This window comes from Pagrus pagrus, assembly GCF_965226575.1.
Source record: "Pagrus pagrus genome assembly, chromosome: 9".
In the NCBI taxonomy this organism is placed as follows: domain Eukaryota; kingdom Metazoa; phylum Chordata; class Actinopteri; order Spariformes; family Sparidae; genus Pagrus; species Pagrus pagrus.
The window spans coordinates 30,087,279-30,101,683 of NC_140193.1; the positions used below are offsets into that span (position 1 = coordinate 30,087,279).

A 14,405-nucleotide genomic window follows, 5' to 3' on the forward strand; every position below is an offset into this window, starting at 1 on the left:
TCCATTACTCCTGTGCAATAACATTTTAATGGGCAAACAAAAAACAATCAATGGAACATCTCAAGCAAATTCAACATGAAAACATTTGTACTCACCACACAAATCTATATGACTGTTAATTGTTGAAGAGCAAAAACAGCTTACAGACCTTCAGTTTACATGATGATACAAAAACATGGTTGGCTGCAGTCATGCTACACTGAATCTGGTCACCTTTCACAGCAACATGGAACAGTCTTCTCAGGTGAACAGCCTGGACTGAATAATTTATGACCGTCCTGTCAATCTCTAAGACCAGTACCAACCACACATTACTGGGAAATAAGTGGAACTACCAATATAAGAACTTTCAGGTTGGTTTCAATGTGTGCAATGTGAACAAATGAACATACTGCAGGGGCAGTTTGTTCCCTCTAGTTTACACAATGTGCTTGTCAACAAACATGTTTGACGTTTCACTGTAAAGCCATAAAAATAATAATAATAATAAAAATCACATTAACAGCACATTAAAAAAAGCAGGTAAAGAAAAAAATAAAATAAATAATCAGTCCACCAAAATGGACCTTTCCAACTCAGGTTTGGCTACATGCTTCTTCTGCCGCTTCTTCTTGTCGTCCTTAAACACTGGAGAGCGCAGAAACGAGCTGTCGGTGAATTTATCTCCACGTCTCATTTTGCTGTTGCAAAAGAAAATACAATTTAGTTACCCACTGCTGTTTTCTGATACAACCAATACTGAAAAAGGGTTGTGGCCAAAGTTAAAAAGGAATTCTGGTTAATTTTAAAACATGTAAATATAAGGCCCACTTTTAGAAATACCGGAATCCTTCTTTAAAAAAGGTCAAATGTGTAGCATTTAGGGGGATTTAGAGGCAGAAAAGCATATTATTTTCAGAGTTGTGTCTTCATAAGGGTTAGGGTCTGCAATCTCACCGCTAGATGCCACTAAATCCTACACACTGGACCATTAATAGACAAGATGTCCTCACCTCCTGAGGGTTGGCTCTTTATAGCTGACCACACCTTTTCTTCTCCTGGTTCTTCCTGTGTTTTCACTGTCTGGGGTTGCAATGGTGTTGGTCAGTGATGTCAAGACTCCTGCTGTAACACACATTCAATTAGAATTAAGTCTCTTTTAAAGCCTTATTTTATCACATCATCTCACTTCAGAAAGTAAGGCCTAATTCAGAGCATCAGGCTTTGTGGCAGTTTGCGCAGGGTTGTGTGGCAGGGGAGTACACCACTGGGAGAGAATCATAGTTTGCTCTGCCTGGATTGCGCTGTTTCCAGCTCCCAGCTCAGAAGCAACAACCCTTACGTCTTCCTCTCTATCTGAAACAAATTGGCAGCACAATGTTGTTTAAGGCATCCTAACATAATAGGGCGGACCTCTGAATGTTTGTGCATGTGTCTTTATTGGCCTATATGTCAGTGTCTGTTACACACTGACACCAAAATAATCATGTCGACCAGCGCTTATAAGAAAACATGAAAAGCTTCCATTATAAGCAGAGTTTCCGACAGAATGACCGACCCAAGCCACCAACTCAATGCATCAGTATCTGACAAGCTTTGAATGAGACACAAAAAAGCACTGGCTCTCCTTGCCCATTTCTATCCCCCTCTCCCTGTATGTGTCTTCCCTGTTGATTTTCCTTGTCGGCAGTCTGTTTTATAAAGTCTATCGAAACCAACATGGTACTGAATGACAATGCAACAACAAGGTGCACTTAAAAGCTTTTACAAAACTACTGCATACATACATTAAATAAAGAGGTTGCATCACAATCAGTGCATTAACAGGAGGGATGTAATACCAGAGAACACTCTGTCTCTCTTGGTTTCTCTGCAGAGAATGTGTGAATGTAAAGGACAAGTGGGATAGAGCGAGGGCAGATAGTCAAATCTATTGTAGATGGTGTAGTTCTCTCAATTGGACAGTAAAAAATGCTTAAATGGATCGCTACATAGACTTATATATTGTAAAAGCTGTTGTGAACTTGAATGACATCTGCTTTGAAGACTGCAGTTACAAAGTGTGTCAGTGAATGGCCCTCTATGACTTCTCTTCTTTTGTTTACAGTTAGTTTCCAATTGACCGGTTATTGTTACATTGATATTGTTAATAAATGTACATGTTATGTTTATTTAAATTTTACATAAAGCCCTAGTGTGGTACATTGCAAACAAATAATGGTGATTATATCACTCATGACACCATGTAGAGACCATCTTTTGAAATAAGAATTAAAAAATTTAATGAGTTATCATGGCATAAAACCAATTATCCTAGACTAGACTAGTCTAAAAGTGGCATAGCCATCTGTGCTAAAATAAAAAAATTAATTAAAAAAAGATCAAGAATCGAATCATGACCTTAAAATCGAAAATCAAATCGAATCGGGGATTTGGAGAATCGTGACACCCCTACATTTTAGAAGTTTAGTTTAAACACATTCTGTTTGAACTTTTCACTGCTGGGTCGCTCCGTTTTTTGCACCACCACCTGCACCACCACAGCCTGAACACACCACCCACACTCAAAATGAATAGGAGGACTGGTGTTTTTGCCACATTGCCTGATTTTGCCTAAATGAGGTCCAAAAGCTTTAGCACTCAAGCCATCTTGCAGGACAATGACACAGTCACTACAGACTAACAACACTGAAGTGAGGAACTTAAAAAAATGTGACACTGGAGGACAAGCTACTGCTGCAGGAGTTTGTATGTGTATGAAGGCAGTCACTTATGGATACTACACCTGGAGAGGCTTCAGATGTGACAGCTGCAGACTCCTCAATCACTGCCGTCCTGCGCGAGGTCTCCCTCCTGGGAGTAGCGAGAAATGAGGCATTCTCAGTGTCAGCAGTGCTGACATCTATGGCCAGCCATGGTGGCATCTCATCCGCCAGCAGGTCTCCCAGATTCTGATGAAGTGCATCATCACTACTGTCCATCATGTGACTGTAGCCATGTGAAACTTCAGATGTCCTCGTGTGGTTTAATGAAACTTTGTCTCGAGTTTTCCGCCTATAGACAACAAACGTGTCCCTTGGATTTCTGGTTTCTACAGGTGTATGCAGCTTGGATGCATTTCTACACCACTTTGGATTCCACTCAGTCTTGGACTGTGAAGGTTGTGAATCACATAAATGTTCAAAGATGTCATCCTTTTCACTGATGTCAGAACGTGACTGAACCATTTCAAAATCATCGAATTGTGCTTTATTTCCATCAGGTACACCAATGTGGTCCCCAAGATTACACGCTTCACCTTCAGATCTAAATCCTTTGTTGCTACGGCTACTTTCTTTCTTTGTCCTGTCTTTTAAATGATCAACACATTCCTCCCTCTGCATGAGTTTCTTCTTACTGGATTGAATCCTTTCCTCTCTCCTGGCTTTTTTTGGTTTCTGAAACTCTGGTCCTGAAGTACAGCCTTGGTCCAGCGGTACATCATCATTATTGATGCTACCCAAATTGCCTTGAGGGGTTCCTAAATCCTGAGTGGCCAGCCAAGAACGCTTACCAGAGCTCTGTGTTTCCTCAACATAGAGTCCATTACTGTGAGGATTTGATTCTGAATGTTGCCGAATGACACCTGCGTCCATTACTGTTGACAGTTCTCCTGCCTCACAGTTGGAGGGTCCTGTAGAAGGCACCAAGTCGTGCTCAATGGCACCCACTTCTGGTGATGCACTGTTTGATGAGGTGCCATTGCTGGTCACTGAGATAACAAACGTCCCTCTGCATTTTGATTTCTGACTCCCCCCAGAAATAGCTGCAGTCTTCATTTTTCTCTGTGGTTTTGTGTCCATATCTTCTTCTTCCACTTCATTGCAGACCTGTTCCAATTGGGACTGACTGCTCTCACTTTCATGCAGTGGTAAAGGCAAAAAGTCAGACGTTTTCCTGGTAACTGAGGACACCCTCCTTCCTTTAGTCCTGGACCTCCTGCAGGTGATTTTGGACCTTGCTTCTTCTGCAGTATCTTTTTCTAGCAGCAATTTTACACTGTCACCGGCTTTTGAGAAATGATTTTGAGGATCCTTGAAATAATCGTCCTTTTCTGGTGAGACAATGTCACAGGAATCTGTTTTTGATGTGGTTGGATCACAGGATTTGAATTTGTCCTTTTTCCTTTTCTGATGATTGCCTGCTTCAGACTTCAATTTGGGAATGCGAGAGGTAATGACACTCCTACACTGTGTTTTGGGTGACTGAAGCTCAATAACCTCTTGGTCTCTAATATCCTCTAATGCATGGTCATCTGTCTGCAACAAAGTGCCAGTAGGAGCAATCTGAACATCGCTCAACCTAGAATCTGCAGAGTTCACTTGAGGATTTTCAGCCTCACTTGACCCACGTGCTTGATCCTTATTCTTCTGACCTTTTCGCTTGGCAGAGTGGCCTGTTTTTTTGGCCTTGGTTTCCACAGTGACTATTTCAGTAGCATTTGGTAGAGTCATCTCCATTGTTGTATTCAGAAGTAAAGTCTTCTCTCGCTTGTTACCACATTCTGGCTCAGTTTCCAAAACTGAGCTACATGGAGAGTGAGCCTCATTAGACAGAGATGGCCTGGGGTTCTCACATGTGCTTTCAACTGAGGGGGTCTGACTGCTCTGGAGACAAAAGACTGGCTTCATATCAAACCCAGGGAATATCACTGACATCCTCTCTACTTCATTCCTAAGGCTGCTGGACCGACGGGATGTTCCTGACTGGAGAGATTGTATACAGTGACTTAAACGCCTTGCCTCAGCATCTCTGTTTCCTGTGGAAGAAAAACAAAACAAATGATTATTTCCAGGGAACTGTACATCAGTATCTCAGGGCAGTTAACAGCAAATAATGATGATTAACAACACCACTTCTAAAGCTCTCTACCATTCCAAGTATCAGTGGAGTTTCTGGGTCTGTTCTGGGTATTGAAGACATTTGCAGAGATGTTTCCTTCAGGCAAGTCTGCTGTTACTTTTTGGAGGGGACACAACAAAGCCCCTGAACTGTCTGGCTGAGGAGGTAACTCATCTGGAAGCCTAACAATGGGAGGGGATAGGGAAAAGGCAAGACAGAGAGAAGGAGCAGATGTCATTCACCGCTGCCTAAACCAAACAATCATTCTCAGTTCAAAGATCAATCTGAATACAGTGTATGCTCACATTCCCGCTACAATATTTTCTTTGTTGATGTCACCAGATACGGCCTTGTCTACCTCGCATAGTTTCGGAAGATCCTGTGGGGGATAAAAAAAAGTTGCAATCACAAATTATGTCTAGTATAACTTCATATTGCTAAGCATTATCAACTGCCATCGTTCACTCTTCTATCTGTGAATTTGGTTAGATATTAGTCTGACTTTTAAACTCAGTGTGGAACACAGAAACTAAAGATAAATATTGGTTTCTTATATCAGAATAGAGCGTGATTCTCTCTTGAGGGCAGGCAAACCATTGTCAGGGGTCGACAATATAAATGGCCCGGTGGCCCGGACGTACTTTCAAAACCGGTGGGGCCAGCATGGATTAAAGTTCTCTGTCGCTACGACGGATTTCCGTCATTCAAACTTAACAGAGGCGACTTGTGAGATCAATGTAGATCGGAGGAGAACTGTTGGCTGATTTTTATTGACAGATTGTCACACTCTACAGCCAATGGTATCGTTAACAGCGCGTGCGCGCCTGACCAATGACAGTGTAGTGACCCACACAGGGCGGGATCTCAACACGGAGCAGCGCTAATGTTTAGCTGCTTAGCTAGCAAGGACTCGTCGCCCTGCTACGTTATCAGTTGAGTTTAGTCAGCACGTGAGAACTCTTCTGACATGGAGAGTTTCCTGTTGTGTGCTACATGTGTGAAATAACAACTATAGTCTGGACTTTGTCTGCAGTGTATCTGTGTAAACGGCTTCATTCAGCGTCTCTCCCTCCCCTCTGGCACCGTGAGTTACCATGGTTACAGGAACGCCCTGAAACTTTATAATGATGATCAATAAGAAGTTTTTGGTTAGTTTGACTGTACAGAATCATGAATGTAGCCTGATTGTAGCTCAATGCTTAAATCTTGTATTATTACATATAGAACAAAGCCTCAGAGCTTCTTTGATTATTAACAGTATGTTAGTGATGACAGAAAGGTGATAACTCGCTATCAGACTGACAAGGCTGCAAAAGTTGCTGTTTGTATGATGTATTTTTCTGTTGAACGATAAGAGGCTCACTTTAAACAATATTATTAATAATAATAATTAATGATAATGATGATGAGAAGAAGAAGTAGAAAAATAGCAGACTGAAAAGTCCTGTAGATGGTTGATTATTTGAAAGAGTAAAACTTGAGAGAAGCTTGGCAAAAAAAGGCACAGATTGATTTCATAGATTGAAAATTACATTGAAAAGACAAAAAACATTTTAAGTGTGAATAGAACAGCTGTTCAGATCACCCTCCTGTAAAACACTGTTGGTCAAATATTTAAACTTGATGTCTGCATTAGAGAACATGATGTGGGGTGAGGCTGTAAATCTTATCTTATTTTTTTAGCATGTGTCTGTAACATGGAGGGGGGCGCAAAAATCAACCAACTGAGGAGAAGATGGAGGAAGAACTGATTGTGCTTGAGTAATGCAGCACTGTTTGCACTTTTGATTTATGTATTTGCACTTTTTGACCTCAGTACTGCAGTATTAAAATAAATGTTATTAAATCAAATTGTTCTTTTTCGTTATTATGGGGATCGATTCCTGGGCCAGTGGTTACAATGGTGGGGCCAGTGATCTTCAAAAGTTCCCTTATTGTCTACCCCTGATTGTCAAAATGACTTTCATGTCTGTGCTTGACTACAAAGATCCTGTTCTCACTGCCCTGTTTTGTTTCAGGTGATAAATATTGTACTCATCAATGTATAACATATGAAAAAGTAAGCTGGTCATTGCTAGCAACAAGCAGAGAACTACACACAAGCCTTTTTGTTTATAAAAGGTCTCCTGCTGAAGCCGCCTCAGTACGTCACTTCTTTTCTCTACTTTAAAACAACAACAACTACAGACTGGTGACCTGCTCTACTACCTCAGGTAGACTTGTCCATGTTTTTGATTGGTCAGATGCTGCAAACAGCCTCCCCATCTGTGTGACGCGCTGATGGCTAGATGTGGAAAACCTGGGTTGACGTATCGCGTTGATAACCACCTTTGTGTGACTGCTTAGCGTGATTGCGATTGTTGGGGTTAGTGAAGTCAGATGACAGAAGCACATCCTGGGTATGGCCTCACAGTACAAGACTTGTGTCTCTCATTAGTAAATAATGTACATGGGCAGACTGGTTTCAAGCAGCTGCATCAAATAAAGACAATGAATTACAAAGGACTTAAAAGTCCCATCCCACTGAATTAATATGAACTTTTAATTTTGGACCTTTTTAAAGGGTGCCTATGATTGTTCTTAAATGGCTGTGTTTATTGTGTCTGTAATCATTTCAACCGCTGTAGTGAGGTTTCTCTTGGACACGAGATCTTGCAACAATGTTAAACCTGTTAAAATAAAACGTTTGATAGACACTCACAACCTGAGACATCGCAGGAGGGATAGTCAAGAGTTTATAGTACTTTTTTGTCAAAATTCTCAAACAGTTATGGTTCACAGTTCTAATCTCTCATTGAGACAAACATATGGGATTCTCAATATTTCAGCAAATGTTGTAAAACATATATAATCAACGATTGTCTTGCGAAAGAGAAATTGTAAATAATTAGTTAGTGAAAGATCCTTACACTGTCAGAGAATAGGTCAACCACCATGTCCAAGTGCTGCACAGTGTTGCTATGAAGGTTTTGTAAGATGAGGAGCTGGTTGAGAAAAAAGATTAACTACAGTCAATGCATCGTCAAATCAAACAGAACATTTCTCAGATAGTCAGTGCAGTACATCAAATACGTGTGGTCAGGTTGCCTAACTACTGTAACTCTAAATAAATCTAAGCAAACAACAAACTTACCAGTTTCCTGTGCTTGTATTTCTTGGTGGCCAGCTCGAAGCATAGAGCCTCTACTTGTTTCTGAAGGTAGACAATCTCCTTCTCCAGCTGCGAGCTCCTCTCCTTCTGGGCTTGCAAAGCCAGAGCTAAGGCCTTGTTGTTGGTCTTCAAAGAGACCTTGAAGAAGGAGGTGTCTGGTACAGATGTGAAGAAGCATCACAGTATTAAGTTTGGTGGGAGAATAACTTAATATTTTCTCTTCCATCGGGACATGTCTAAGAACAACAAAGCGTATAGTATAATGCAGTTGTACAATGTAAGGCACAAAGAACTGGTGTGTAAATTTGTTCAGATTAATTACAGACTCACTGAGAATCTTATTTTTGATCTTGGATGCTGCAGCTGTAGTCTGCTTGGAAGCCTTTACAGGTTTTATGATCCTCACAGGCAACATGGTCAGATAGACACGAAGGACTGCGTGAGAGACGAGATCGATAACCTGAAAGAAAATGAACGTGTTAAGATTTTGTACAAACATGACACACCCAGCAGCATGTAACAGAGATGGCCAGTGTTGGTTTCGATGTATGTGTGTGTGTGTGTGTGTGTGTGTGTGTGTGTGTGTGTGTGTGTGTCAGTTGGACTGAGTCGCCTACATTAATGTAACTCGCTAGCGTTAATACACATACTGCGTAAATTAACATTACTAATCTGGGACTATGAATGACAGACCGACAGGCTTTAAGTTTAGGTACAAATAAAGCTAGCCGCTACAGTTTTGCACTTTCAGCTGACAAACTCGGGAAACTATTTTTCATCTTCTAGTTGCTGTACCTTGTCGTCCAAACGTTAGTTAGCCGACGTTAGCGTTGACTAACGTTAAGTTGGTGAGTGGTGTATCCGCTGTTCCAACCGGTGGAACTGGGAGCACTAGCACGTTTCTCTGGGAATTTGGACAAACTTACCTCTAACAACCTTTAATCAGCGGTACACTTTCTCTCTCTCGCAAAAATGATATTCTTGATATCGTCCGTGAATTTGGTCAAAGAAGGCTCATCACGCCGTTGATTCCGTTTCAAACATAAACAAAAAGTGCGCCGTGATGTCGTAGAGTCCTCGAGGGCGGGTCCTCCTTCTTCTTCTTCTCCTTTTGCTTTTATGACGGGTTGCAACAAGACGTTCACACAGCTGCATACCGCCTCCTACTGGGGCGGATCCACCAAGCAAAAATGATAGTGTTGGTGCGACCAGAAAAGGTTCTGGTATATCAGTGAGATGAGAGAAACTATGGAACACTTTTAATATAGAGGGGGTCTGACAATCACTAGGTGTTTACAGGGTTACTGTTTATTTACTGTTTATTTATTTATTTGGTTACTCAATATCTATTCTTTTTTTCCTAATCTATTGTATCTATTGTATTCTATGTGTAAAAAAATAAGATGTAATCATCATATTGTATAGCATTACTTGTATTTTACAGGCATAATGAGATATTGCATATTATATATATATAGTATATTATATTACGTATATGTACTGTATGTTATATATAATAATGTACCCACATACAAAAAGATAACTGGTCAATATGATTAGGATAAATGTGTTTTCTTAATAATGTGTAAATAATGAATTTATATTTTTGCTAAGGACAGTATATCAGTAATGAATTTATGGTTAATTATCATTCAATGACTTATGGAGAAGAGGTGGGATTGAATAGGTTTATACTTCTTCTCACTCCTTTTTGAATACGTAAACAAAGTCATCAAGTGTTTGACAATTTCTTCTGCTTGACCCTTTTCATTGTCTGTAAATATATATTGTTTCTGTCTTTCCGCTACTCTTTTTATTTATTTTTTGTTATTTTTGAACTGTTATTCTTGGCAGGGAGAACATCTGTCCCTCTGGTGCAGTCAGAACAACCTGGAGCTGAACACACTCAAAACATAACCAGGCACTTGCATATCCATTCAATCTTTAAAAAAAAGCATGTTGTTGGTCATTGCTGCTTTTAAGGTTTGTCCTCATGCTGAATGTCTATCTCTATTTTTCTACTTGAAGTATCTATCTATCTATCTATCTATATCTATATATATATATATATATATATATATATATATATATATATATATATATAAATCTAACTCCTCCTTTTGATTCCTCCTCATACATATGTGTATGTATACATATGAGAAGAGGAATCAAAAAGAGGAGTCAGATTTTTAAGGAGCTCTGCACAGTTACATAGGTTTTGCTGTTTCACTGTTTCTCCCTGAGCCTGTGACGTGCTCTGAGATATTTCCCTGTTCACCCAGCAATATCAGGTTTTCCCCTAGTAAACATGGTTAAGAAGTATGTCAAATTCTTGGCATTTACTGAAGAATCCGATGCTTATGGCTCCATAAAGGCCGCAGAGCTGCAGTGAAGTGTGAGGCCCTATCACAACATAAACAGTGGTCTCCTGTTGGACCATGCCATGACCTTGCCAGCAGTATCTTGTAAATGTATGTGTTTGAAATCCATAATGAACGACGTTTTTAAATGACCGATAAGTAGTGAGCACCATTATAAAGGCATCCTATGTTGAGAACAGAATCATTCAATCGATATTTCTGAGTGTGAGCTTTGCTGCCTGCTCTCCTGATCACAACAGTTGGGTTGGATTCAGTGCAGGTTTCGATTCGTCAGGGCTGCTTGTGTACGGGAGTCGGCTTTATTCTGCTGTTTTACAGATGACTTCGAAGTCGGAGTGCTTCATACATTGATGTCAGATTCATATACTGAACGGGTAATTCACATTTTTTGCTGTCATGGCAGTTTAGTCACATTTCACGACTCAACTGCTCGAGGAATAAGGGTGTTGCAGCCTTCCGGCTAGTTAGCATAGGAGGCTAACGTTAGCTAGATAGCTCGGCTAAATACAGCTGTTCTACTGTACATGTCGCTAAGCTAGTTGGCTAACCCTATGTTGGTTATTTTGTGTTACAAGTAGTTGCTTCTAATAAAACATTTAAGCTATATATCAAAAGCTGAACTAATTTGATAATATGCTCATCATTGTATAGCAAATAAATGACGGAACGTTATACATTTAATTATAAAAAGTGCAATTAAATGATCTAGCTAGTTGAACTCCCTACAGATGATAGCTAGCTCACAAGCCACTTGCTTGCCAAGTTAGGCACATCCACTGGTTGAACTATTGAAACTGTATGGGGTTATCTGTCTGTAGGCTATCAACGCATCCATGTAATAGTAAACATGATATATGCTGTGTACATCAGCTATGTAACAATGTGGAGTGCATAGTCCTTAGCTGTCAAATGGTCAGGACACAGCAGTCATGCTACGGCCTGTTATGATCACATGACGGGGTGGAGAATTTTGATGCTGCTACTTCTGCTATTTCCTCCACACATGATCGAAAATGACATGCATTGCGAACTCGAAGTCTGTAGCCTTCATCAAAGGGTAAGTGTTGAGGAGATGTGAAGGGGTATCCTTGTTTTGTACACAGTTTGTAAATGAAGCAGAACTGTATCTTAGAGTATCGGCTGTGTAGCGTTATCCCCCAACTGGTCTGTCGGACAGTCCTGTGATAGGTCCGGTGTCATATGGTTATTTGTATCGTGTAGCAGTGCTGTGTGGATTAAAAACACGTCATGTTGGCTGCTGGCTGACTAAAACCAGTTTCCTTATTGGGGAAAACAGAAATTCAGAATATTATCCTTTCTGATAATAAGAACCAGAATCCGACAGATCTCTTGTAAAGTCATCCATTGGTTATGATACTGTTTTAGAAAAGCTGTAATTTGAAACATATAAGGTTATGTAACATGCTGCAGTGAACTTTGTTTTTTTTATCATAATGTTATTACTGTTCAGTGCTGTGTGATAACTAACATACAATCCTCAGTGAGCTTACAAAGTTAAATGAACCGTGGCTCTGGTAAATCAGTCTGCTGTTTAGTGATTAAGCTTACAGCACCTGCATTTCCTGTGTGGTCATTCTCGTGCTTTGCAACAGATTTTTCAACCACTTCTCGTGGATTTTCACATTGGCACATTGGCTGTAGGGACTTCCTGTGTGCAGTTTTGTAGACACAGTTTTAATGGCAGCAATTTGGGCTGGGCAGTATATTGCTTTAATATGGATATCGTGACATGAGACTAAATTATGGTCTTAGATTTTGGATATTGTTATATGGCGATGTTGTGTAAGTGTTGTCTTTTCCGGGTTCTGAAGGCTCCATTACAGTGAAGTGATGTCTTTTTCTGAACTTACCAGACTGTTGTACTTGTTCTAATATTTGCCTTTACCTACTTAGCAATTATATCCCTATCACTGATGAATATTTATCACGAATCTCATTGTGTGAATATTCTGTCAAAGTAGTAGTAGTAGTAGTCAACCCTACAGTATTGTCACAATATTGAGGTATTTGGTTAGAAATATTGAGATATATGATTTTGTTGCCCAGTCTTAAAGGTGCACTATGTAGTTTTGTGGGAGGATTTTTTAAAAATTCCTTAACAAACTAAATAAACAAACTTGGTCCAACTTGTTTTCATGACTGAATGATCTGAATAAACAAACTGACATTAAAGGACAACACAATTTATACTGTTAAACACTTTGTTTATATGTGGCGGACCCTGCCACCTTTCTAGCTTCAAATAGTGTTCAGGGACCTTATTTACCTCTGAGAACTTCTTGTTTATTCACTTATTGAAGTGGAATTATGGAGTTTATTTTGTTACCTCATTAATAATGTGAAAATCTAAATTCTGAGTTTGAATTTCTTCTCTAAAACTACATAGTGCCCATTAAACATTCATGAAGTGCTTTTGAGAAGATTTTAAAAAATCGAGATGTGAATCATATCTCCAAAATATAACTCTAATAACACACTAGCAGCAATAATAGAATGGTGAGTAAGAGTTTGGTTAGATTGAGCCCAAATTTAACATACAGTCAGATCAGCAGAGTGCTTTGGTCAGTATTCTTTGACAATGTCGATTTGATAAATGTGAATGTATGTAGTTCTAGTTTTCGGATTGTCTTTATTTTTAAAGTGCAAGATTATCAACAGCAGGAAATTAGATGCCAGTTGCTAGAAACAAACAACTGCGGCAACCTAGCATGACGTTGGTAGTTCCTATGTATAAAAGCAGGGGAGATGAAAGAAACTTCATGATGATGGTATTAAATTCAGTGTATGAAAGCGCTGTAGTTGTTCACGGTGCCATAACTGATTTATCGCAGACCTCTTCATCTGTTCCAGGACCTGACCACTGACTGATGTGAGTCTACGTGAAGAGATGCCACAAATTGATTAAGCGTCCTTTCACCGTGTAAGGAAGGCTCATCAGTTACACATTCCTAAGACATGTTTTCCCTCTGTCGCAGGACCAGCAGTGACATGGCTGCTGATGACAAGTCCTCGTCTTCATCCTCGACAGACTGGAGCGCCGAGCCGCCGGTCATCTCGCCCACCAGCCCCTCCCACCTGACCCACTTCAAACCACTGACACCGGAGCAGGACGAGCCTCCGCTCCGCTCCGCATACAGCTCGTTTGTCAGCCTGTTTCGTTTCAACAACAAAGGTCAGGAACCCACACAAGCATGTAGATGTAGTCGTATTATTAAACACTAAATACCAATCTTTTGTTTTGCTTAAGTCCCTTATTGTCACTTTTGTTCTATCTGTGTGAAGGTGATGTGTTGCTGGTGTACTGTTTAGTTAAGGGATCTTCCAAGTCTGACACTGTTGGGACCCCGTCAGACAAGCAGTTTCTAGCAGTGGAAGCTTTGCTGGGTGTAAACACAAAGTTTTATGTTGCCATGGAGTTAGTGAGTTAGCTGTGGGCTACAGCTAACTCTTGATCATAATTACCTCTGCCAAGGAGGGTGCGTCTTCAACCATGTCTGTTTGTTGTTGTTTGGTTGGTTGGTTGGTTGGTTGGTTGGTTTGTCAGCAGGATTACACAAAACCTACCTAACGTATTTCCACAAGCTTTGATGGAGGATGGGTCTCGGCCCAGAATAGACCCCATTATCTAATGTATGGATCCGGATAAAGGGATGGATCCAGGAATGTTTTCTTACTTTCTTTAACATTGTGTGATAGGGCGTTTTTGACATTTTTCATTATTTTCTTGGGGTAAGTGTGGAGGAGATGTGAAGGGATGGATCTTGATGAAAAAGATCTTGTGTATTTAGGTGGCTAATATCTATGACTGAGACAAAAGGGGACTGTTGGGCCTTGGTAGCGGTATGCACTACTGAGTGCCTTTTTAGTTTACACTGAAAAGGGTAACACAGCACGATGTCATTCAAACAGTAATTTATCGATGGTCCAAAAGTGAAACCTTTGTGGTCAAGAGTGAGGGCTTGTAGGTAAGCAACACTCCTCGCCACAGTAGC

The 14,405-nt window shown here is 40.2% G+C and overlaps 2 protein-coding genes across 4 annotated transcripts in view; one reads left to right on the forward strand and one right to left on the reverse strand.

Moving 5' to 3' along the window:
- Positions 1–8: 8 nt before the first annotated feature.
- sgo2 (shugoshin 2) lies at positions 9–9,090 on the reverse strand. Of its 2 annotated transcripts, none has more exons than XM_084361424.1 (9): positions 8,938–9,090; positions 8,342–8,471; positions 7,994–8,166; positions 7,770–7,844; positions 5,166–5,239; positions 4,891–5,042; positions 2,765–4,777; positions 993–1,101; positions 9–680 (listed from the first exon to the last, which is right to left on the reverse strand). In XM_084361424.1, the coding sequence occupies exons 2-9, from the start codon at positions 8,424–8,426 to the stop codon at positions 548–550; spliced, it is 2,814 nt and encodes a 937-aa protein (XP_084217550.1). In that variant the 5' UTR covers positions 8,427–8,471; positions 8,938–9,090; the 3' UTR covers positions 9–547. The 2 variants fall into 2 exon arrangements, with proteins under 2 accessions (XP_084217550.1, XP_084217549.1); XM_084361423.1 differs by having other exon boundaries at positions 993–1,104.
- A 1,566-nt stretch (positions 9,091–10,656) lies between these two features.
- Positions 10,657–14,405, forward strand: part of pikfyve (phosphoinositide kinase, FYVE finger containing) — a 34,268-nt gene continuing 30,519 nt past the window's right edge. For both annotated transcript variants that reach the window (XM_084362105.1, XM_084362106.1), the window contains exons 1-2: positions 10,657–10,766; positions 13,389–13,585. In XM_084362105.1, coding sequence (XP_084218231.1) covers positions 13,402–13,585 — 184 coding nt within the window. In that variant the 5' untranslated portion in view covers positions 10,657–10,766; positions 13,389–13,401. The remainder of the gene's footprint in view (positions 10,767–13,388; positions 13,586–14,405) is intronic.

What these genes read in the sequence shown, in the direction of transcription:
- sgo2 (XM_084361423.1), bottom strand. Translation starts at nt 8,426, where the DNA reads ATGTTGCCTGTGAGGATCATAAAACCTGTAAAGGCTTCCAAGCAGACT. An exon ending in CTCCACTGATACTTGGAATG is followed by an intron (nt 4,778 to 4,890) that starts GTAGAGAGCTTT and finishes TTTCTTCCACAG; the next exon opens with GAAACAGAGATGCTGAGGCA. An exon ending in AAAGAGCCAACCCTCAGGAG is followed by an intron (nt 681 to 992) that starts GTGAGGACATCT and finishes CTTTTGCAACAG; the next exon opens with CAAAATGAGACGTGGAGATA.